We start from the raw sequence: 25,526 nt of genomic DNA on the forward strand, positions 1-25,526 counted from the left end.
AGAGAACATGCAATTTGGGTCGTTCTGAGTTTGAGTCACTTCATTTAATATGATTCTTTCTAGATCCATCCATTTCCTAGCAAATTTCATTTTTCCATACTGCGGAGTAAAATTCCACTGTGTACCAATGCCACATTTTTTTGTTACCCATTCATGTGTTGCCAGGCATGTAGGCCATTTCCAAGTCTCAGCTATTGTTAATAGGTCTGCGTTGAACACGAGTGTGCATGTGGAGGCACCTTTTCTATGGCTCTGTCTTCATCTCTGAGGTCTGTGTGCTGCCATATGCTTTCAGATCTTCCTACTTAGTTCCCCTACTGAGTACACTGATTTTCAGTGGACTGCCTGGTGCTGTGAGGAACGTAATAGTTTGCCAAAGGCGATGTTTTTTCCTTCTCCCGCCACTTTCATATTCCTAACCTGTTTCTCTCATCAGATGGTGTTTGCGATGCCATCGGGGCGGGAGTCACGTGGGCTCGCAGCCTCGCTCGGGTCCTGTTTCCCTGGGAATGCCGCAAGCGCTCGTCCGCTTGGCGTGACACTTGTTTCAGAGCTGACATATGGGTCTCCGTGTGCATGGAATTTTTCTGTTTAGTAAATAACTTAAAACACAATATGGATGAGTCAAACATATGCCCGGAAGTATTTTCCTGACTTTTTTTTTTTTTTTTGGTCCGTATACTTGTTGCATTAATCTCTTTTAATGAACTAAAGTGTTGCCTTAATCCCTCGTACTGTTTTTTGTTTCTCTTTAGTGGTCTGACAAGCCCTGCGCACCCCATTTGCTTCAGAGGGACAGTTACTACGTTTATACCCAGCAAGAGCTTAAGGAGAAGTTGTATCAAGAAATCATATCATATTTTGACAAAGGCAAAGTGAGTGTTAGAATTTTTGGTTTTGTACCAGTGGAAAGATTAAAGAGACTCGGATCAGTACATTTCCCATGCTAAGCCCCGAGGCAGCTCTCAGAACTGAACCCAACAAAACTGGACTCATTTTGACGACAGCCACAAAGGTGGGGGGTCCCCAGGCTATCCCCATTTCTGATAAGCTGGCTAGGGTTTTAAGTTGGTCAATGGGGGCACCCCAAGATCGATTATTTGCCGAAATGACTGACACAACTCAAGAAAGTACTACATTTAATTGTTTAAGTGTCTTTACAAAGGACCCAAACGAGAACCAGTCAAATGAGGAGATTTAAGTGTAGTGGAGTTCCACAGGGCTCCAGGGTCCTCTCCCTCCCTAGAAACTTGATGTGTTTAACTTTGCTGTGCTGTGGACCTATAATCCCAGCTATTTAGGAGGCCAAGGCAGGACAATGGGTAAAGCCCAGAAATTTGAGACTAGCCGGGCAACGAAACAAAGCTAGTCTCAGAAGTAAATAAGTAATAAGCTAATAAGCCGGGGCTGAGGAGATGGCTCAGTGGGGTAAGGTACTTGTGTGAGGACTTAAGTTTGAACCCCCAGCACCCACGTACGAGCTGGGCATGGTGGCACAGCCCTGCGGTTTCAGTACTGGAGAGGCTGGGGAACCCCCCAGGGCTTGCTACCTGGCTAATGTAGCTGAATTGGTGAGCTCTGGGTTCCGTGAGAGACCCTGCCTCCAAAGTTATGCTGGAGATCAGCTGGGAAAGACACTTGAGGTCAACCTGCAGCATCCACTCGTAGGAGCTCACCCCTGTGTACATGGCTCCCACATGCATGTGACACTCTCTCTCTCTCACACACACACACAAAAACAACCAGAAAACTCGCCTGATTGAATTATTGGTTACATGATTGAACTCCATCTCCAGCCCCAGCTCGCCTCCCTGAAGAAAGGGCTGATGTAAGATGTGGCTCAACGCTTCACTTCCGTTGGTCGTGAGACGGAATCTCACTCTCTTGCCCAGGCCGGCCTTTCTTTACAGTCGTCATGTCTCAGCCCCCCAAAGCTGTACTGTGTCAGAGCTGGCCACCGTGCCCAGCTTATAGCTTAAACTCTTGACTCACATGCACAAGGAGGGCCCACGGGTCTCCTCATTAGCATGGACTCTAGAGCAATCTGTGGGGCTCACTAGAAATAACAAGTCAAGTCCTCTCCCTGGGTAGGAGATTAGGGTTTGGAGGCACCCTCCCTGGAACTCAGGACAAAGAGCAGATGAGTTCTCTACGAGACAACAGAGACCTCCGACACCACTTTATTATTTCCTGGTATGTCTTTGAATTCCTACTACGTTACTGGAGAGAAAGAATGAAGCTGTGAGTATCAACACAGACGACGTATCTTGAAGTCACATAACCCAGTAAAGAAGAGACTGGGAGGATCAGAGCCCATAATTTTAACTTTCTAATATTACTCGGAGGGGCAGGGGGGAGGGCATCATTCTCTGTCCATTCTCAAGAGCTAGGTTGTGGTGGACACATGGCCGGCACATCCTTATCCAAATCACACTTGCCTGATTCCAGTGGCTGCAGCAGGTGACAGGGAATATACGTGCCTACAGGAGCAAGAACAGGAAACAGACCTGCGCTGGGCCAGGAAGCTGGGTGGCCTGTGGCCAGCTGGATAAGCATGTCCAGGAGAAAAAGACTTCTAACTAAAGACTGAGGAGCAAAAATGGAACTAGGGAAGAAAGGAAGAAAAATGTATTGTGCTAGCCAAACAAAACAGGTCCTGGTCAATCAACATAATACTTCCAGATTGCCTTTCCCAGTCATATTTGTTTTTTCAGTGTAACCTAACAGTTGAATGACTAAGTAAAGAAGCCCAGTAATTATCAGAACAAGCAATTGGTTCTTTGTCCTTCCCCTTCCCCTTCCCCTTCCCCTTCCCCTTGTCTTCCACCCCATCCTTTTTTTTTTTTTTTTTCTTTTTTTTAGGTAGGGTCTCACTCTAGTGCAGGCCGACCTGAAATTCACTGTGTAGTCTCAGGATAGCCTCGATCTCACAGCAATCCTCCTACCGCTGTCTCCCAAGTTCTGGGATTAAAGGCCTGCGCCACCATGTCCAGCTACCATGTCCCTTCTTGCAAGATCTACAGTCCTTTCCCCCCAGACTCTGGTTTCATCAAAAGCTCCCATAGCCCTTTAAAAGATAAAAATGATCCAAGGGCTGCAGAGATGGTTCAGTAGCTAATGATGCTTGCAAGCCTTGCCAACCTGAGTCTGGTCAGTTGCAAATCCCACCCAAGCTCACAGGAGTAGCAGCAAGAGACGCTGCCTCAGAAGGTGGAGGCCCCTTGATCTTGTTCTCTGGAATGCTGTGAATATTACTGTGATGATAGTTCTGGACTCATGGACCTCTGAGGGGGTCTTGGGACTCTCTGGCCTGTGACCAGCTGTGCTACACAGGCCTCCTGACCCTTCCTGAGCATCACATTCAGGGGAGAGATAGGAGCCTTGCTTGGGTTCTGGGCTCCTTTACTTAACTCCAGAGCCTGCCTAGTCCAGACTGGTTTCCCTCAGGCATGTTGAGCAGCCTTTGATGCCCGACCCCCAGGCCCTGAAATTTCAGACGTGACAATTAGGCAGATGATGGTTCTAACAGATTCAACTTTAAAATGTTCTGCTGTTGTGTGTGGGCTGCTTGTAGGTTCTCTGGGCAGCCAGAAGGGATGAAACTGGGCACCTTGTGAACACGAAGGAACCAGAAAGTAAACGTATCCAGCTCAGAGGCACTCCACACAGTACCAGAATGGTTAGCAAGTTCCCTCTGGGCACGGGAGGTGCCAGTCTCAGGAGCCAAATACATGCATAAGGCTGTAACTGACATTGATGCCTTAGAGTGTTAATGCATTTCCTAAAGCTCACAAAGTAGGTAGTTTGTAGGTAGAGAAATTGAAAATTTAGTGTCCTCCATAGGATAAGTTTGTCAAATTCCACATTACCGTGCCATCAGGCTCTTTTCCATGCCTCTAAACAACCTATCTGTGCACGTGTGTGCGTGTGTGTTTGTGTGTGTGTGTGTGTGTGTGTGTGAAGGCTTGAGAATGACTTTCCTCTCCTTTCAGTTGGCACTTGGCCCTCGAAACTCAACTGCGCTCTGATGGAGACACAAGATAGACAAGTTTGAGCAACCTTAATACAAAAATACAAAAGGTTCTGAAATCAGAAACAGTTCAGCACAGACACCACCCTAGGAAAGTTTCACAGTTTGGATGAGGGAACGCTTAGCCAGTAAAGTCCGTGGAAGTACTTGGAAAATTTAAAACCGGAAACTTGAAATCTGAAACACTTGTTGCTCCAAGAGTTTCAAGTAAAAGTTATCAACCTGTAGTGTCCTCCTGCAGTCGGAAAAGAGAGATTTAATCCAGGGTCTAGACAGCTCAGGGTCACCTGTAAGGTGTTCATCCGGCCTGAGTCCTTAGTTGCAGAGACTCTTCAGGAACCTTCAAAGCCAATAAGGACAACACCTGCCCTGTCCTTGCCTCTCACCGCTTCCCTCCTTCCACAGATGTGGGAGAAGGCCATCAAACTGAGCAAGGAGCTGGCCGAGACCTACGAGAGTCAAGTGTTCGACTATGAAGGCCTGGGCAGTCTCCTGGTGAGTGGGGCCCCGTTGGGACTGCTGAGTTCAGTGCTCAGAATGCTGCTGTAGGTTGGCTGAGAAAAGCCAGGGTCAAGGGTAGTCTTTCCAGTGGGCCAGAAAATCTCGCTTGACTTGAAAATGAGAAGCCTTGGCCACTGGTATCCAGGTTGTTAGTCCCGCAAGGCTGGGACTGGGAAAGAGGACTTCACCAAGAGGGGAGAGGAGACACTGAGCCCCAGAGATGGCATCCTGGTACAACCGCTTCGGGTCCCCATCCACATGGGACTCTTGCTGACCACCTGCCTTCCTGGCTCACTGCCTCTGGCGGTCACCTTGTTGCTGAGACAAAACACGTGGCCAAAAGCAGCAGATGACAGGACCAAATATTCAGAACACATAAAGCTATGGAGGACATTTCATTCAAATTGCCACACCTCCAATTCATCACCCTCATTCATTCTACCTTCTGGTAACACAGCCTCTATTTCAGCTACTTGGGGACATTTTCTGCTCATCAGGAATTGCTTGTGGTTTGGCTCTCATACACAAGACCCTGCTAAATAAGGGAGCTGTCCATCCTTGAGGCTGGGTTTATTGCTCCAAGAGTGCCACTGTGCGTACTGTGGTGAGCTATGAGTGCCCCTGCCAGAATCTGATGGGTCTCATTTTATTTGCTCACGTGTGTCTTACACGCATGATGTGATGTATGCGCGTGTGCGTGGGTGCCCTTGCAGTGCCCTGTGCAGCTGCCTGCGACGGCCGGAGTGGTTCACTGCGCATCTCACCCCGTTGTTCTTCCGCCCTGTTCTTGTTTGGCCCGTTGTCTCTTGCTGATCCCAGAATTTGTTGTTTTGTTTTCCGCTAGCTCCACCAATTCTCTGCTCTCTGCTTCTCCATGGGACTGCAGTTACAGACGCATGTGGCCATGTCCAGCTGTTTTGAGGGATCTTGAGGGCCAAAGTGGAATGCTCTCAGGCCTCCTCAGATCCTCATGCTTCCACAGGAAGTGCTCTTAACCACTGAGCTGCCTCTCTGGCCCCCAGAACCTGTTTTGTTTGGTTTTGTTTTTCCTTCTTCTAATCTCTCTAGTGTCACAGAATGGCTCAGCCTTGACAGTCCTTCTGTAGTCAGCTCCACGCTGCTGGGATGAGCCTCAAAACGAGACACAGTTTACGGGAGGAACAGGATTTATTTTGAGCTTACAGATCCAGGGGAAATTCCACAATGGGAAGAAAAAAAAAAAAAAAAAAGCTGGCCCCCTTTCACAGATCCACACAGCACCACAAACAAGCACGCTCCGGGGAACCCCAGGTAGAGCTGAGGTGCTCAGCGCACTGTAGGCTGTCAACCAAAGCTGTCCCCAGTGACCACCCTGCCCACGCCTCGCTGCCTGCAACAGGAGTCTGCCCGTTAGGGACAGAAGCTCCAAACTCAATTTTAGGAACACCTGAGTCTATTAGGGGACATGGATTCAAACTGCCACATGTCTCTCTGCCTGTGTGTTGTGCCTGGCTGTCAGCACAGCTCAGCTTTTTAAAAACACTGAAGCAAAACACAAAGCCATCTGCAGGCCCAGTGCCAGGCAAACAGAGCCGTGTGGAATGGAAAAGCCACAGAGGGTCAGGCCATGATTGCCATAGAGTGATCCTTTTTAAGGAGGTCACTTGTCAAGAACAGTTAGTAAAAACTATTAATTTGTTAGATTCCCCTTCCTACTTCCATGCCTTGCTTACTTATTTTTAACCCACCGAGTGAAATTTAGAATGCTTGCATAATCATGGGTGTGAGGCTGTTTACTGGAGAACGGGCAATCCTCCACGAGAGAGAGATGACTTTCCCTCTCCCAGCCAGCATCCCTTTTTACTATTCACTGTGGGAGGTCTCATGAACCCTTTCCTCATGTATGACAGGCTCAGTTATGCACAGCAATCCCTGTCTGCAGTGGGAGGGGACAGGAGAAGATAAGTGAGGAGAATGAAAATACTTTATATACATGTATGAAATTATAAGAAAAAAAGTTACCAAGAATCAGATGGTATTGACTGAAAAGATATTGTTAGCTAGATTCATTTTTAAAATCATGAATTCCCTCTTGATTTTAATTCTAATTTCACCTAAAATTAGACTGTAAAACCTAAATTCTGGTTTAGAGAAACTAGAAGAATTGTTTTGGAGAGAACACTGGAGAAAAGTCTTGCTAAAACAAGTGTACATAGTAGGTGTTTAGCACATCTATGAAATGAACAGATGGAATCAAGTGATCAGAGACTCTTCATGTCCACCTCTGTCTAACAATGCTCACTTGTAAATCAGGTCCTGTCCTACGTTGGGCAATAGCTGCCTGGAGAGAGCCGTTTCTCTGACAAGACGAAGTAGATATTTTATACCAGGGGTCAACAGACTACCACTCATAGACCAAGCTTAGCCTAGTCTTTTTATTGTATGGTACAAACTAAAAATGGCTTTTACTTTTTTAAGAGGTTATAAAAGAATACATGACAGAGACCATAAGTAGGTATAAAACCTAAAAGTTTTACTGTATAGTCCTTTGGAGAAAGCTTATTCATTTGTTTTATGTCATTATCTATGAGATTAACAAAAAATTTTGCCTTTGTGAAGAAAGTTTAAAAAAAAAGCTTGGTTTAAGGAAAAGGAGATACACTGCTTCTTCATACAATCCTATAACCTTGGCATTGCAAAAATAACCACCTTTTAAGAAAATAAACTTTAAGTCACCAAAAAACAAACAAAAAAAAAAAGAATCAGATGGGTGTGAGTGATTTGATTACAAAGATAATAAATTCTTGAAAAGTAAAAATAAGTCAACCCTATGTACTATACCAGCTTCTGCCGTCAGAGGCCTGAAATTCATTCAGTAACTTCATAATCTGGTTTGAGCTGACATGTTAACTACCTGTTGCCATCTGTATTAGTCAGGGTACTCAAGAGGAACAGAACCAATAGAATAAATTGGTATTAAAAAAGGAAATTTAGTCAGGCGTGGAGCAGCACTTAGGAAACCGAGGTAGGAAGATAGCTGAGTGTTCAAGGCCACTCAGTCTGGGCTAGAGCAAGAGCCCTACCACCAAAACAGAGGGTAGGATTTATTTGGATTGGCTTATGACAGATCAACAATAGCTGTCTGCAGGCTTGAGAGCCCAGGAATTATTTGGTCCACATGGCTGGATGCCTCAGCAGTCCCAATCCAGCGCTGAAGGCCTGGAGGATTGCTGGAGAGCTGCTGCTCTTGAGTCCTTGTTGCAAGGCTGAGGGAATTGGTTCCAGTGCTGAGGGGGGGAGAGCTGAAAGGGATTGATCACGTACAAGTGAAGACACTCACTGGAAAGTAGCATAGACAGCCAGGAGGTAAAAAGGGACTGTGTCCTCTCAGAGTTTCCTTATTTATAGCCTAACACCGGGAGGGCTGCTCACGTGGAGAAAGGACCTCCTCCTGTAGCTAATCTGTCCCTGAAGCAACCTCAGAGACCCAAACAAAAGGAAAGTCTGTGAATTCCTAATCTGATGAAACTGACAACACATTGTAACCATCACATGTTCACCCCTTCTCACCTTGACACCAAGCTACGTCTCCCTATATCTATTGAATTTCCAAATGAAGACAGTAACAAGGTCATAATTCTACATAACATGATGGGACTATCCCATGTACAACTGGAAAAGCACAATCTTTCCCCCAAACACATGACAAGGTCCCTTGAGGAATTCACTAGTGATTATTATTCAGACAGACCTTCATCTAGGTAGAGTTGTCACAAAGGCATGCCAGCCATGGCTGGGTATGCATTAGAGTCATCCCTCAAAGCTTCCCAAATCTAAGCCAGGCCCAGTGGACCAAGCCTGTAATCCCAAGTAATTAAGAAGCTGACATAGGGGGATGGTAATTTCAAGGTCTGCTTGGCTTGCAGAGCAAGTTCAGGTCCATCTGGGGTAACTTATGAGACCCTGTCTCAAAATTCAAAGTAAAAAGAAAGCTGAGAGAGTTGTTGATATAGGTTGATTATAGATTGCTTGCCTACTATACCTTGACCCTGGTTTCAATCACCACTATCAGAAACAGAGAGAGAGAGACAGACCTGGGGATATAGCTCAGTGGGAGAGCCCTTGCCCAACATACATGAGGCCTTGAATTCACTTCTTAGCAATACAGTAAAATAAAATAGTTCCTCATATCTGGCTACCTATCTGGCCTTCTTCAAGGCCCACTCTTTGCGTCCACACTGGGAAGCCATGCCCCTTGATAAAAAAAAAGAATTCATGGTGAAGAGCTCACAGAGGTAGGGCCAGATATTGAAAAGCAGAAGGCTCGTCACCACTTCTGGACACCTGAAGCTGAACCAGAGACACCCGTCTACGTCATCTGCCCCAAATAGCAGCTTTCTCTCCTCCTCGCATGTGCCTGATGAAGTTCAGCCACCTCCCTGCCTCCCATGAACCTCAGAAAAGTGCTTGCTGACCTGTGGGGGCCTGAGCCCCCTTTATGAAACCACTGAAAGCGATGTGCTGTCTCTCCCCACAGAGCAGCTGGGGTTACAGGCCAGTGCCACTGGACCCAGTTCAGACACTAAACCATGCCCTCCACGGCTGACATGCCTCTGTGGCTACCTAGACGAAAGTCTGTCCACATTATGCCCCGTATGTAGCCTCAGGGATCCTGGTCTTCAAGGCCAGAGCCTGGATTGCCCGTCCCAAACCTCTGATGCCAGAACACAGGTCTACGTGGGGTGGTTCCATTCTGGGATCCAAAATACATTCTGGAGCCGGGAGTGGTGGCGCACGCCTTTAATCCCAGCACTCTGGAGGCAGAGGTAGGAGGATTGCCATGAGTTCAAGGCCACTCTGAGACTACATAGTAAATTCCAGTCTAGGTCAGCCTGAGCTAGAGTGAAACCCTACCTTGAAAAAAAAGGAAAAAAGAAAGAGAAAGAGAGAAAGACAGATAGACAGATGGACAGACATTCTATTTCTCTGTATTACAGGACAAAACAACAAAGCAATAAGATGATCTGTCTCTCTTTTTCCCCACCTCCAACAGTGCCCTTATAACCTCTCAGTGGAATGTGTTGTTTTGTTTTTCAGAAAAAAAGAGCCACATTTTATGAGAACATCATTAAGGCCATGAGGCCCCAGCCCGAATACTTTGCTGTGGGATACTACGGACAGGGCTTTCCTTCTTTCCTGCGGGTGAGGAGCCTGGGGGTGGTCTCCGAGGCAATTAGGTGTGGGTGGGGTCCCATGAAGGGAAGAGACTCATCTCCCTTCCAGATGGACACCAGCGGCGGGTGGGGTTTGCAGCTGCCGACCTGGGAGGTCGGGTCAGGGAGGGAGACCTCTTCTCCCCACACGCCCATCACCCCTGGTATTCCCACAGACCGGTCATGGGACAGTGACCTTCACCAGGTGCAATGAGAAAGGGAAAAATAGAATCGGCTCCACACTGCTGAAGCTGGGGACAGCGTGGAGGGACGTGTTTAGTTGTGGAGTGACGTGTTTAGTTGCTCATGTCATTTCCAGCCAGAGCACCTTTGAAAGCAAATCTCCCAAAAACAAGAGGGCAAGCTTGTCCCCAAAACAAAAACCAGGTCTGCTGAGGTAGTGACGAGGGATAATTCTTTTCCTCATGATCAAAGATGTCTATAATAAGACATTGGCTTTATAGTTTAAGAAACAAAACTCTTAATCTCCTGAGAGCTTTGAGTTTTGTTTGTTTGGATATATATATTTTGTATCACCCTTCCTCTGAAGAAAAACAATTACTGACAAATCCATTTACGTTCCTAACAGTTATATGCAAAATATTTACTGATGTTCTACTCAGTACCAGACATGGGGGACAGCAGAAATATCCTACTATTGGACATCTGCCTCCCCGGTTAGTGGGGGAAGAATGAGATAATTACCTATGAATATTAAAACTAAAATTGATGTATTTATTTGCATGTATGTGTGTCTGTGAGTGTTGCCAGAGTTTTTGCCACTACAATCAAACTCCAGATGCATGCACCACTTTCTGCATTTGGCTTTACTTGGCTCCTGGGGAACTGAACCAGAGCTGGCAGGCTTTGTCAGCAAGCACCTTTAACCACTGAGCCATCTCCTCAGCCCACAACTGTAAAATTTAAACTGTAGCCGAGAAAAGTAAGCCGTGCCGCAAGAGCTTGTAACAGGGTGTGACTCAGAAACCTGCACCTTTCCAAATGCTCTGGGGGGTGTTTGCAGCCTAAGCACCAAAGGTTCTGGGTCTAGCCCAAATGTCCATCAGCTGTGGAAGGAGTAAACCATCGTCCACCCCCACGGGCACCACTCAGCAGTAATCATGGGTAAAGTCCTGCAACACGACCACATAGGTCAAGCGCACGGTGCTGCATGGGGACATTAGGCTTAAAGGGCTTCATGCTCTGTCCCTAGGGATGTGAAATTCTTGCAGACGCAGAAAAAAAGATCAGTAACGTTATCTGTTGGCTGCAAAAAAAAAAAAAAAAAAAAAAAAAGGCATGGGGAAGTTTCTGGTAATGATGAAACTGTTCTATATCTTGATTGTGGTCTGGTTATGATTGCCAAAACCACGTGATTTCATGCTAAACGGGTCCGTTTCATTGAAGGTCTGTGGTAACATTTCATTGTTGGAGGAGTCAGGAAAATGCCCCAGCTTCAAGTGCAGTCTAAAAGGTGAGCTGAGGCTGCAAGGATGGCTTAGCAGTGAAGGCGTTTGCCTGCAAGGCCAAAGGACCCACGTCCGATTCCCCAGGACCCACGTTAGCCGGATGCACAAGGGGGCGCACGCATCTGGAGTTTGTTTTCAGTGGCTGGAGGCCCTGGCGCGCCCATTCCCTCTCTCTCTCCTCCTTTCTCTGTCAAATAAATCAATCAATAAAAATATACAAAAGGTGAGCTGAGGAGGTAAAGGGGCTGGAAAAAAAGAGCATTCCAGGTAGAGGCAACAGCAGGTGAGAGGCTGGCAAGGCTTGGAAATAAAAGACCAGTTCCTCAGGCGCAGAAGTGGGGCCCAGGAGGGGGTGCAGAAAGCGTGGTCAGGGCCTCAGGGTCGGTTCCGCAGCTGTGTTGTGTGCGCAGGAGAGCGGAGAGAGGCATTGCAGATTATCCGGGTTGGAAAGGTCGTCCGGCTTCGGCTCCAGTGTGCAACGCAGGTGGTGGCCCTGGGAAACCATGGCAGATGTCGGGGAATTGCTGAAGGTGGTTTTTTTGTTTTTTGGTGGTACTGTGAATCTGCAGGGATTTTCAGGGAAATAAGCAGTTTGTATCCTCATTTGAGGACACTGCATCAGCAGGCATGCTTTTTGTTCCAGCTGGGATTTTTTCATAGCAAGTCATGCCCGGTGAAGGAAGTGCATCAGTGTGTGCTCGGGTGCAAATTGCTATTTGCATCATCCAGAACCGCTACCACTGCGTGGAGCAGCCCTTTAAATAGCAAACGGGACCCAGAGATCCCAGACGCTCCAAAATTTGAAACTTTCAGAGCACCGACACGATGCTCAAAAAGTCCCAGTTTCCTCGAAAGTTTTGATTTTGACTCTTCAGTTTTCTGATTGCCTCCTGGTTTGCCCATTCATAAAGACCTCATGAACACAGGGCTACGTTGGTCATCGGCAACAAGTTGTTTTAAGTTCCATTTTCTCGTCCTCGTCAGATTGATGGCAAAAGTAAGATCAGAAACTATAATGCAAGGCTTCCTTCCTGACCCTCTCCGTGCTTGTCACTCCATTCTCTTTCCCTGAGAACTCACTCCTTAAACAAACTGGAAGCTCTTGTCCTGTGTGAAGACTCCTGTTGGGAGCGCAGATGACACCCACAGAGTTGTTGGTGGAGGATGAACTTGGGCTGGGAGTCGGCAGACAGCTCCAGGTCTCCCTTCAGCTTTCACATCTCATGATTTCCCCTGCCATCCTCAACCTGCAGAATAAGATGTTCATCTACCGAGGAAAGGAGTATGAGAGGAGAGAGGACTTCAGCCTGCGCTTGCTGACGCAGTTCCCCAGTGCAGAGAAGATGACCAGCACCACAGCCCCCGGAGAGGACATCAAGTCCTCCCCGAAGCAGTGTATCCTTGCCTCGCGGGAAGTGGCCCAGTGAGCAAGCCAGAGCTGCTAATGATTGGAGCCCCTCATGTGCAGGCAGGATGTCCTCGGTCTGTGGACCCCTCCTTTCTTACTCAGATTTCCATTCAGCGTGAAAATCCCTAGGACTCTAGTGTTCTTTTTTTTTTTTTTTAAGAAAATATTTTATTTTTGTTTAGGAGAGAGAAATAGGCAAGTAGAGAGAGAGAAAGAGAACAGGCATGCCAGGGCCTCCAACTGCTGCAAACAAACTCCAGATGCGTGCGCCCCCTTGTGCATCTGGCTTATGTGGGTCCTGGGGAATCGAACCCGGGTCCTTTGGCTTTGCAGGCAAATGCCTTAACCAATAGTTCTCTCTCCAGCGCCCCCTCCAGTATTCTTATAGTATCCTAGTATCATTGTATTTGTGCTGAAAATCTTGAATATGAAGGAATATATTTTATAGCCAGACAGGGAGCCTAAGGCAGGGAGCGGGGGCAGAGATTTATTCTCTGAATTTAGGATTCTGTTTTAGACTCAGGTCTGAGGATATAGCTAAATCAGTAAAATACTTACTTCTCAAGCGTGAGGGCCCAAGTTCAATACCCAGCACCCATGGAAAATGCCAGCCATGGTAGCACATGGCTGTAATCCCAGCACTGGGAAGGCAGGGCAGGAGGATCCCCAGGACCAGTTCCAAGCTAGTGTACCTTAAGAAAGACACTGAAGTTGTCCTCTGGTCTCCAGATGCATTCACACATGTTGCAGTCCGGTTCGCATTGCTGGTAGAAATCACCCAACCAAGAGCAGCTTGTGGGAGGAAAAAGAGGTTTATTTTGGCTTACGGGCTTGAGGGGAAGCTCCTTGATGGCAGAGGAAACGATGGTATAAGCAGAGTGTGGACACCACCTCCTGGCCAACAGCAAGTGGACAACAGGAACAGGATAGTGTACCAAACATTGGCATGGGGACACCAGCTATAACACCCAAAAGCCCACCCCTACAATACACTGCCTCCAGGAGGCATTAATTCCCAAATCTCCATCAGCTGGGAACCTTCAGAACATTGAAGTTTGTGGGAGACACCTGAATCAGACTACCACAACACACATACAAATATGCACACACACACAGTACTCACTCATCTCTCAGTATTCTGGGGATTCAGGACACCCTCTCAATGGCTACTTCTGTCCCCTTCATGGATACCAAACTCCACAGAGGCTCGAGTTCCATGTGTGGCGCAGTGTCTGCCTATGACCTATGCATATTCTCCTGGGTACATTTCACCTCTACATGACTAAGAATCCCTAACACGATGTCAATGCTGCATAAATAGTTGTCACATTGCATTGTTAAGATAAAAATGACAAGGAGTCTACATGTTCAGTCCAAGTAGGATTCTGCATTTGGTCAAGTCTTCCGATGCAGAACCTGTGAGCGTGGAGGGCGGGCCGTGTCTGGACGGATGAGGCACACTGGGGAAGCCATCTCTAAGACTCTTCAGTCAATCCAATTACAAGCGCTGACCCCAAGCTGCTTCTGAGGCCTTCCATTGCCATTTCTCAGTTGCAGCATCTTGAGCTTTAACTTCCCTCGTCCTCAAAGTCTCTCACTGCTGAAAGAGAAGACCACGCATCTTGTAGGGTCACCGTGCGTATTAGAGATAAGTTCGGAGCACCAGCACTTCCCCAGCAAATGACCCTTCAGAAACACATGAAGCCCAAAGAAAATGGTAATTCCCGTTGCCTGAGTCCCAAAGTCTGGCTGTTTCAGAGAGACGCCTGTTCAAAAGAAAAAACAAACTTCATGTCCAACTATTTCTTTCTCTTTTTTTGAATTTAAATGCGTGCACATGCCCATGTGTTCGTGTGTAAGGACACACACCTGCCGTGACGTGCACGTGGAGGTCACAGGACAACGTCAGGTGTCGGCTCTGGCCTTCCACCTTTTTTGAGGCTCTTGTTCATGGTCTGACAGCCAGGTTAGCTGACCCATGAACTTCCAAGTGATCCTCCTGTCTCTGCCTGACTTCCTAACCTGTGTGTGCTGGCATGACAGATGCCCACTATAGCATCTGGCTTTAACTGGCTTCTGGGGCTCAGAGCTCAAGTCCTCACCCTGACACAGCAAATGCTTTATGCGCTGAGACCCTCCCCCCCCCCCAGCGCGAAAACCATTTCTGACCATCTTTCTGGTTTCCTGCTATTCCACTGACACCGTGTGTTACCAGGCAAGGAGGCTTGCCAGGTGTCTGACCACAAGAACCATCCCAGGCTTGTGATCATGGAATCACGGTGTGGTGATTCATGAGGAAGCCCTGTTGTCAGTGCAGAGCGCGGGCCCCGGTGGTGGGAGATGGCAAGAAGGTCGGGCACCTCGCTGTCAGTGACGCCTGCAGAACCCGCCTCTCTCCTTAACGAGCCCTCAGACTTCCAGTGCTTTACCGTGAAGCCCGTGATGAGCCTGCCGCCCAGCTACAAGGATAAGCCAGTGCCGGAGCAGATCTTAAAGTAAGGGATCCTCCTTTTTTAAAAGAAAAATACCAGCCAGGGAATGGTACATGCCTGTATGCCTAGCTCTGCAGAGCTGAAGGGGAGGGCAGGTTCAAAGTCAGCCCCAGTGGTTACATAATAAAACATCTCAAACACACACACACACACACACACACACACACACACACACACACACCCCAAAGCCTCCCTTATTTGGAGCACTTCACAATGGATGCCTAAATTCATTACAGTTTGGAAGACCTACCACTTACTCTATTTTAAGAGGAAGGTGAAACCGGGCGTGGTGGCGCATGCCTTTAATCCCGGCACTCGGGAGGCAGAGGTAGGAGGACCGCTGAGAGTTCGAGGCCACCCTGAGACTCCATAGAGAATTCCAGGTCAGCCTGGGCTAGAGTGAGACCCTACCTCGAAAAAAAAAATCCAAAAATAAATAAAAAATAAAAGGTGAGAGTTTAGCCATTCAAAGCAAGGTGGGATTTCTCTTCTGGACAGGGAAAGTGGAACGTGTCTCAGACACAGGATCCCGTGGCAGTTGGCGGGGAGCGTATGCATGGGCACGCGTGTACGTGCCCTTACAGCACCCCACTGCTCACAGCGGTGGTCAGAGGGGACTGTCGCGTGTTGCGCTCTGTTGCTCTTCTGCCTGGTCTTAGGTTTGAGCCAGAGTCTCTTTTTACTGGTTCCAGACTTTGCAGGGCTCTTATCAATTCTCACATCTCTGCTCCCCTATAGGACTGGGCTTACAAACACATGTGGCCACACCCAGCTATTTTACTTGGTATCTGGAGATTTGAATTTGAGGAGTCTCAGGCCACCATATTGTACAGGAAGTGGACCTCACCACTGAGCCACCTCTCCAGCCCCCCCCCCCCACTTGTCTCTTACTCCCACTGAGAAGCTTCACTGTGGACTGGCCTGTCCCCGAGTTTGATCATGATTCCTGTCTCCTGGGAAGCTAAAAGTGCTAGTGAGATTGATTGACAGCACTCCTAACCATGCTGTGTAAATGAGATCACAAACGTGGATGCCTTTTAAGCTATCAAATAAGCATAAACACTGAAAAATAGATGTAGACTGAGGTATGCAGAGCCCCCCCTGCCCCGCCCAGCTCTCCATGGGGCCCCACTGGCTGTGAGACAGTCGGGTGGATTAACCTCAGCCTTGGGTATTTCATACATGCCGTGGGCATCAGAACCAAGGTGGTTGTTTCCAGCATGGTCTCTCTGTCCTTCCCCAGCTACTACCGGGCCAATGAAGTCCAGCAGTTCAGATACTCCCGGCCATTCCGGAAAGGAGAAAAGGACCCAGACAATGAGTTTGCTGTGAGTTCGCCCTAAGCACCTTCCGCCTCTGTCCGCAGTGTGTGCAGCAGAATGGGGCCTCCTGGGCAGCAGAAGCTTTAGCTGCTAATTAATGACACAGGAAGCTGTTGTGTCAGTGGAAGCCACTGAGGGCCCCAAAGCTGGCCTGGGCTTCATCTCCAGCTGCTGACCTATAACCCTGGACGAATCACCCCCTCCCCCCATTGCTGCCCTGACCTCACGTTTCCGTCTTTAGAGTGGGAGCGGACCAGACAGAACATTGCCCCCAGCAACCTCAAAGTCCAGAATCCTCAACTTTCATGAGGAATTGTGGTCTATTTCCTGGGAGGCATGTGGGAATGGAGGGATCGCTTGGCTGTTCCAAGGGGTTTTGCTTTTTTTGACCTGGGAGCTGACCAGGGTTTCCTTTTGTTTCTCTTTCCTACGTCAGACCATGTGGATCGAACGGACCACATACACGACCGCTTATACCTTCCCTGGGATTCTCAAGTGGTTTGAAGTCAAACAAATCTCAACAGTGAGTCATTTGAAGTTGTAACTCAGGGAGAAGAAAAATGAAAAACTTGCTGTCTGCAAACATAATAACAGCCTTTGTTAAGTTCCCTTGCACTCTGCACCAGCTTGGCATGCCGTCTCCTCTGGCCAACTCTATTTTTCAGAGAAGAAATAAAGGGCACGCTTGTATGATAGGGCTGCTTTGTAAACCTGATGTGACATCAACCCTAAAGGTTACTGGCAGTGAATGGTTCTTTCATGGCCTGAGAAGAGTCGTCTCCTCCATGACTTTGCCAGTGCCCAGAGACATTGCTGCAGTGCCTCTTGGGAGTATCCTGTCTGCCGTATCTTCTCCTCCAAAGCTTGTTCTTTCTTTCTCAGCTCGTCATAACCACCAGCCAGTCGCCATAGCTCCTGCCCCATCTTTACTCTCAATAGCTGCCCATTTTCCTCTATAATATTTATTTAATGTCTCATCTCCAGCTTCCATGCTGCAGCCCTGCTTCTCCTCCCACGTTCATCTCTGACTGGTGCCACTAAAGAAGCTTCCTATTGCTGGGTGTGGTGGTGCACGCCTTTAATCCCAGCACTCGGGAGGCAGAGGTAGAAGGATTGCCATGAGTTCGAGGCCACCCTGAGACTCCATAGTGAATTCCAGGTCAGCCTGGGCTAGAGTGAGACCCTACCTCGAAAAAACAAACAAACAAACAAAAAAGCTTCCTGTTGCTTCCCTGCCTTGGCCTCCTCAGCCAGTGCTCCTCATTGCTTCAGTTTGTAGATCCACTGACAAATCCTGACATTTAATGTGCTCTGGTGTCTAGCACTGCATTGGTTGCCAGGACCTCAGTACAGAACCCAGAATCATTGACACAAATGGACAGTGGCTTTGTGATGTGCTTTTCCACCTCTATCCATCTCTGCCCATCCCCTTCCAACTCTGTCCAGCCTCCACACCTCTCCATTCACTTCCTTCCTCCTTCCTCCTCTCCTGCTCTGTATCCACCTTCATCCTCCTCCATCCTTTCCTGCTCTCTGTATCCACCTTCATCCTCCTCCATCCTCTCCTGCTCTCTGTATCCTCCTTCACCCTCCTCCATCATCCTCTTCTGCTTTTGGCATCCATCTGCATGTACCTCCATCCAGTTCTTAGAGAATCTTTTGGAACTAAACTTAAGGCTTTGATGCTATTTCAGTCCTCTGTGACATCAAGCCATTTTCTTGGACTGAAATGTTCTCTTATCAATTCTGACTACAACTCAAACTCAGTTTTAGGGTGGAGCCTCCCTTCTCTGTGTAGCCATCTCTGGAATACCCAACCAAGGTTAGATGTCTTTTGTGCTGTCTGTGCCCTCTAACACTCTGAATTACCTTGATTGTAAGTCATGAGTCACACTGAAACTATACTCCTGCCAGCCTTGAATTACAAGGGTCCTTCTGTGTTGTTCCATGCCCCATGGTTCAGCCAGACATGAACTTAACCTGCCATGGCTTGTGTGCTATGTACTTAAGTATAGCCTGGGACACTGAATGTGTACAGACATTTTCTCTGGTTGTTATTCCCTAGATGATGTGATTTATAACCCCCAGTAACATAGCATTGCATCGCCTTAGGTACTAGAAGCAGTTTAGTGATGACTTAAGTATATAGAAGGATGTATATATGTTATGCACAAATACTAAGCTACTTCTTAGCAGACACTCAAGTTCTTGGGACCAGGCATTTCTTACAGGCTGAGGCAAGAGAATCATGGCAAGTTCAAGGACAGCCTGTTCTACATGGCGAGTTCCAGCCATCCCAGAGCTGTATAGCAAGAGTCTGTCTCAAAAGCACAGCTACAAAAATATTTCCTGATCAATGGGAACTGAAGTTTAACATGTTCCCTGATGTTAGTAATGAATCCTTATTCTTCAAGTCTGGATAATTTATGGGTAGAGACTTTGTTTTGTTTTGTTTTGTTTTTCAAGGTAGGGTCTTGCTCTAGCCAGGCTGACCTGGAATTCACTATGTAGTCTTAGGGTGGCCTCGAACTCATGTTGATCCTCCTACTTCTGCCCTCCAAGTGCTGGGATTAAAGGCGTGCACGACCAAGATTTGTGGGTAGAGACTTTTGAAACGAAGTCTAAAGTAGGAGTTCATGTGGCCAAAAAACAGGCAAAGTTTGTTTGTTTTCTTCCTGGAAACCTGGTTTCGAATATATTTTCATACAAGGAATCTGTGTGCCTGTGATTTTATTTTCATACTGGATACTCACACATCTTGTCATTTGTGACTTCCATTAGTTGCAGAACCTTCCTATTCTTTGTTTTTAAGTTTTTTTTTTTTTTAATTTATTTATTTGAGAACAACAGAGAGAATGGGCGCGCTAGGGCCTCTGCAGACGAACTCCAGATGCATGTGCCTCCTTGTGCATCAGGCTAACGTGGGTCCTGGGGAATCGAGCCTCGAATCAGGGTCCTCAGGCTTCACAGGCAAGCGCTTAACCGCTAAGCCATCTCTCTAGCCCTTTTTTTTGTTTTGTTTTTTTGAGGTAGGGTCCCACTTTAGCCCAGGCTGACCTGGATTTCACTATGAAGTCTCAGGGTGGCCTCGAACTCACAGCATTCTCCTACCTCTGCCCTCCCAAGTTCTGGGATTAAAGGCATGTGCCACCATGCCCGGCCAAAATCTTCCTATTCTAAGGTAACCTAAGTGTGGTCTGAGTGTCGGACTTCCAGGATCACTTTCTTTTCCTCACCAAGAATGTATCAGTTTGCAGTGGACAGTTTTGATAGCATGGTCATGTCAGATCTGCTCTTCACTGTCAACAACCTTCTCAAATTCCTGAGAAAGCTTGACCCAGAAAGCATGCTTGCTCCAGCCCCATTGTTCCTTGTCATGCTTTATGTAGACACCTTTCTCTGTGGAACAGTCGCCACCTTAGCCCAGCCTGTCTGCCTGTATCTTTCCTTTCTTTCCTTCCTTTCTTCCTTCCTTCCTCCATCCCTTCCTTTCTCTCTTTCCCTTTCTGTCTGTCTTTTTCTTTCTTTGCAGGAAGGGAAAGAGAGAGAAACTGGGCATGCCAGGGCCTCTTGCCGCTGCCAACTCCAGATATATGCACCACTTTGTGCACTTGAGCCCAGCTTTTTAGTCAGCATTCTGTCTCCTAAGGAGATTTTTTTCAGTAGCTTATGGTACACTGACCAGCACCATCCTGGAAAAGTGCAGGAGCCTAGTGAACTTCACCTTGACGGTCACTCTCCCACAGCTGGTGGGTGTTTGATGCGTCCTGAGAGGAGAGGTCACGTCTGTGTCAGTCTTTGCTGTGGCGCTCGCCAAGGGACCTTCTCTCTCCATGTGCTCCGTTCCTCAGGAAGAAGTCAGCCCTCTGGAGAATGCCATAGAGACCATGGAACTGACCAATGAGAAGATCAGCAACTGTGTGCAGCAGCATGCCTGGGACAGGTCCCTCTCTGTGCACCCGCTGTCCATGTTGCTCAGTGGCATCGTGGACCCAGCTGTCATGGGGGGATTCTCCAACTATGAGAAGGTACGTCCGGTCCCGGAATCTCCCAGGACCCATGGCCTCCCTCTGCTGCTCTGCTTGCTTCTTACAATTGCTCTGACTTTTCACTCTCCCCTCTAAATGGGCAAACAAAATTGGTAGATAAATAAAGCCTGTTTTTGAAGGCTGGAGAGATGGCTCAGCAGTTAAGGCGCTTGCCTGCAAAGCCTAATGATCCGGTTTGATTTCCCCAGTACCCACATAGAGCCAGATGCACAAAGTGGCACACACATCCTGGGGTATGTTTGGCAGTGGCTGGAGGCCCTGGAGCACCCACTCTCTCTGTCTGTCTCCCTTCTCTCTTGTCTGTCTCTGCTTGCAAATAAATCCAAGTATTTCAGAAAAGTATGTTTTAGGAAAATTGTCTTTGGGGCTGGAGAGATGGCTTAGCCGTTGAGTGCTTGAATATGAAGCCTAAGGACCCCGGTTCGAGGCTCGATTACCCAGGACCCACGTAAGCCAGATGCATAAGGTGGCGCATGCATCTGGAGTTCGTTTGCAGTGGCTAGACGCCCTGGTGCGCCCTTTCTCTCTATATCTATCTGCCTTTCTTTCTCTGTCTGTCTATCACTCTCAAATAAATAAATAAAAATAAACAAAAAATACACCCCCCAAAATAATTAAAAAAGGAAAATTGTCTTTGATCTCACACCTCCTGGGCGGGAAGCTCCAGTCCAGTAGGGAACAGCCACTTTCATGTGAAGCATCAAGAAATTAGCTCAGGCTTCAAGCTGGTGTGTCTGCTTCTCTCCCTTGGGAGATGGCAATCACAGGTGGCTGAGAGAAGCCACATACAGGGGGAGCAGAGACGCCGTGTAGCGTGTGTTACTAAGAACTCCATCCCAACTTGTGCCGGGGTGTATGGACATATGACGGTCCCAGATTTACCATGAAATTCCTCCCAGCGTTACATCTGTTGTTCTACACAGCAGAAAGTACGAGAGGCGCCCTCTGCGCGCTGAATCCACTGCTTAGGGTGTGACAGAGCATCTTTATACTGGAGTCTAGAGTAAACAGAAGTCATTGAGGCAGTTGTTCTGGTTTGTGCTCGGTGGCTAAGTATTTTTGGAGTTGTCTTGACTATAAATAAGCACTTGGCAAGGAAACCCCTTGGAGTAGGCAAGGAAAGTGGGTGGAAAGAAAAGGAGTGTGAAAAGATGACATGTGGGCTGGACTTCTTGTTTCCTTCCATTCATGACAGTATTCTGGAAAAGTGAGGGCTTGTGCTTTCTTAGTGGCCACTGTTTGCTCTTAGATAGCCTGTTACCTGTCTGAGCAACATGAACCTGCAAAGTGGAGGAACATCCCAATTTACAGGATGGATGTCAGGGTTAAGATAGCTGTCCTGGGGCTGGAGAGATGGCTTGCCCATGAAGCCTAACGACCCATGTTGGACTGTCCAGATCCCACGTGGTGCAAGCATCTGGAGTTCGATTGCAGTGGCTGAGGCCCTGGCGTGCCAACTCTCTCATCTCTCTCTAAAATTAAAATTAAAATTAAAAAAAAGACAGCTTTCCTGTTTATAGGCAGCCATCATTTAGCATGCTTCCCTGAATTGTGCACTATGGGAACAAGGCCATGATAGGAGAGTGGTGAACTTTTGGTTAGACATTCCTGCTTTATTGGAACAGAAGGCACTTTTCTGTTTGTCAAGGCATTCCATCTCAGGAATATGTTCTAAGTAATGCTTGCGTGTGCTTTACTTTTAGGCATTTTTTACAGAAAGATACTTACAGGAACATCCTGAGGACCAGGAGAAGGTGGAGCTGCTGAAACGACTGATCGCGTTGCAGGTAACGTCATGGCCGGATCGGTGGGTGGCTGCCCACCCGCTCAGGCCTTCCCATGGGCAGTCGCAGTGCTCAGCACCAACACCACTCTTTCTGCATGGCCTACTTTCGGGGTTATCTTTTTACCTTCTTTGCTCTTAAAAAAAAACTTATTTTAATTGAGAATTTTTAATAGGTGAACATACTATAATTTGATCATAATTCCCTCCCATTATCCTTTTCTGTTTTGATCCCCTACCCCTGTCCCAGTGACCCATACATGTAGCCCATCTTCTTTATGCTGTCTCCTACCTCTGGTGTGTGTGCACCCACCTCCCACGTTTATGTCAGAACATGGAAGGGCTCAATGTTGTCCCTGCCTTATGGTGGCAGCAACCTCCGCCATGAGGTCGTGATGCAGCAGTTTCTTCATGTCCAGAGGACAGGGTCCCACGTCACTTCTGCCTGTCCTCTGGCTCTGAAATTTTTTTTCTGCCCCCCTTTTATGTGGTATTTCCTGAGCCTTAAACAGCATGATGGAGGTGTCTTATTTAGCACTGAACAAATGAAACCACTGGGTGTGTGTGTCCTTCTTTCTCTTTGTGTGTTCTGTGTGTATGTGTGAATGGCATTTAATTCAGCCCCACCATGTTGATAGGGACCTCCTGAGAGCTGAGAAGGAAGCCCATAAGCTGGTGTCCTGGCCAGTGTTTCTGGCTGTGAGATCTTGGCCTCATTTTCCTCCCCTGTTACTTCAGTGCACGCAGTAGAAAATGCAGCCATCAAAGTCAGTGTACGGCCAACACTCACCCACTGCCCGTCTATGGAAACACCCAAAGCTGATCAGTTAGATGAGTGTTGGCCTGTCAGCCCTTCCCAAGTCCCTGGTATGCAGAGCTCTCTGCGTCATGATGGAATGTCCCAAGCTCTCCCTTGAGAAGTGACATTTTCTCATTGTTCGGTTCTGTGTTGACCATTTAGCCTGTCCAGCTCCATCCCACCTCTGTATTCCCTTTACCAAGTCCCTGTTCAATTCTGGGTCATGCCTTCCCTTCCAGATGCCTCTGCTCACAGAAGGGATCCGCATCCACGGGGAGAAGCTCACTGAGCAGCTCAAGCCACTGCACGACCGGCTGTCTACCTGCTTCCGGGAACTCAAGGAGAAAGTAGAAAAGCTCTATGGGGTTATAACACTGGTAGGTTTCCTTGAAGAAGCCTTCAAGCGTCTCCTTCTCTCTTACCTTGTATGGCATGAATCAGGCTTCCAGACACCTACAGCGTATGTATCACATGAAAATAGGGGCAAGAAAAAAGGAACATGTTCTGCTTTAAAAATTTTATTTATTTATTTATTTATTTGAGAGTGGGGGAGAGAGGAAGAGGCAGAGAGAATGGGCACCAAGGCCTCCGGCCACTGCAGACAAACTCCAGATGCATGCGCCGCCTTGTGCATCTGGTTTAGGTGGCTGCTGAGGAATTGAACGTGGGTCCTTGGGCTTCACAGGCAAATGTCTTAACCACTAATCCATCTCTGCAGCCCATGTTCTGCTTTTGATGATCTTGAAATGTCTTTAGGCCAAGTAGGGATTTTTTGTTTTTAACTTGGCAGTGGTTGGAATTATTGGTAGAGCTTGTGCAAACAGATTTATGGGTCTGACTACAGAGCTTCCAAGTTTAGAGATGGAGCAGGATCCACGTTTAGCATCTCCAGCACATTCCTGGATAATGCTTATGAAGGCTACTGGAATGGAAGAGCAGAAGATCCGCATATCACCCACCATCCGGTGACCCAAGACGCTGCACCTCCAGAGGCAGTCTAAATACCATGGGAGGAGCATCCCCGGGAGACACAAGCTTGGCCACGAGGAAGACAGAAGACAATACCACCCTGGTGTTCATTGTGGATATCAAGGCCAGCAAGCACCAGATCAGACAGGCTGTGAAGAAACTCTATGACACTGATGTGGCCAAAGTCAACACCCTGATGAGGTCTGATGGAGAGAAGAAGGCCTACATTCAGCTGATTCCACATTGTGATGCTTTGGATATTGCCAACGAAATTGGCATTATCTAAACTGGATCCAGCTGGTTAATTCTAAATACGTTTTTTTTCACTGAAAAAAAAAATAGGACTGGAAAGATGGCATAATAGTTAAAGCATTTGCCTGCAAAGCTAAGGTCTCATGTTCTACTCTCCAGGTTACATGTAAGCCAGACACACAAGGTGACACACGCATACAGGGTTCCCTATGTGCACAAGGTGGCGCACACATGTGGAGCTTGATTGCAGTGGCTGGAGGCCCTGGCATACCAATATTCTCTCTCTCATAAAATAAAAATAAAAATTACAAGAGAAACACTAAAACAATAAAAAAAGTACCCAGTCCTGCTTTCTTCCTGAGAATTTGCCTCCTCATTCTCTGTGACCTGGGAACATTTATCTTTTGTATATAGGTTCCTAGGCAGCAGGCCTACGGACCTCTGGAATTTAGTTAGTTTTTTTTTTTATTATTATTAGAACCAAGCCAGTATTAACAAGTAAATTTGATATCACATGGAGCTAATTCCCTGGTAACATTTGTCATGAAAACATAGGTCTACAAAGCCCCCTCGTTCTTTTCCTGGGTCAGTATTCCATGTTTTCAAAAGCCACTTCGGGCTCCTAATGGTTCGGGGTCGGGTGTGTTGCAGCCGCCCAGCCTGACGGAGAGGAAGCAGAGCCGCACGGGCTCCATGGTGCTGCCCTACATCCTGTCCTCCACACTGCGCAGGCTGTCCGTCACCTCGGTGACATCCTCAGTGGTCTCCACCTCCTCCAACTCCTCTGACAACGCCCCCTCGAGGCCAGGATCTGACGGGTAAGGCTGGGTCTTTGCTCTGCTGGGGGATGGGTCGGTACCTTATGATGTCAACTTTTGGTTACCAAGGTGAGACTTGGTGCGTGTTGGTGTGTCACTCCCATGAGGAAAGTGACTCAGAGCGCTCAGGTCATTCTCATGTTCTTCCTCACAAGAAATGTCGTCACTAATGATTATAGTTATTAAAGATCAGGAACAGAAAACAAATTCATAATCCTACCACCCTATTACATACATGCCTTATAAGTGCTGTCTAATTTTGCCACCATTTGAATGTTTTAATTCACATCTCATAATTTGCATGTTTGTTCCAATAAGCAAAGTCTTTGCGGTTATTTATTTATTTAAGAAAGAAAGAGTTTGGGGGCTGGAGAGATGGCTTAATGGTTAAGCGCTTGCCTGTGAAGCCTAAGGACCCCAGTTCGAGGCTCGATTCCCCAGG

At 47.5% G+C, this 25,526-nt stretch overlaps 1 protein-coding gene across 2 annotated transcripts in view; it reads left to right on the top strand.

Moving 5' to 3' along the window:
• The window catches only part of Dock5 (dedicator of cytokinesis 5), a 221,083-nt gene that overhangs the window by 187,149 nt on the left and 8,408 nt on the right, over positions 1–25,526 (top strand). Inside the window, exons 38-48 of one of the 2 annotated variants that reach the window (XM_004665821.2) lie at positions 756–875; positions 4,436–4,525; positions 9,608–9,712; positions 12,446–12,587; positions 15,014–15,095; positions 16,336–16,420; positions 16,851–16,937; positions 20,266–20,442; positions 22,167–22,250; positions 23,285–23,422; positions 24,918–25,084. In XM_004665821.2, coding sequence (XP_004665878.2) covers positions 756–875; positions 4,436–4,525; positions 9,608–9,712; positions 12,446–12,587; positions 15,014–15,095; positions 16,336–16,420; positions 16,851–16,937; positions 20,266–20,442; positions 22,167–22,250; positions 23,285–23,422; positions 24,918–25,084 — 1,277 coding nt within the window. Of the gene's footprint in view, positions 1–755; positions 876–4,435; positions 4,526–9,607; positions 9,713–12,445; positions 12,588–15,013; positions 15,096–16,335; positions 16,421–16,850; positions 16,938–17,398; positions 17,464–20,265; positions 20,443–22,166; positions 22,251–23,284; positions 23,423–24,917; positions 25,085–25,526 lie in introns of those variants that run through there. The other variant, XM_045131067.1, reaches the window with a different exon arrangement.

The sequence above is a fragment of the Jaculus jaculus genome, chromosome 12, assembly GCF_020740685.1.
Source record: "Jaculus jaculus isolate mJacJac1 chromosome 12, mJacJac1.mat.Y.cur, whole genome shotgun sequence".
NCBI classification, from domain to species: Eukaryota; Metazoa; Chordata; class Mammalia; order Rodentia; family Dipodidae; genus Jaculus; species Jaculus jaculus.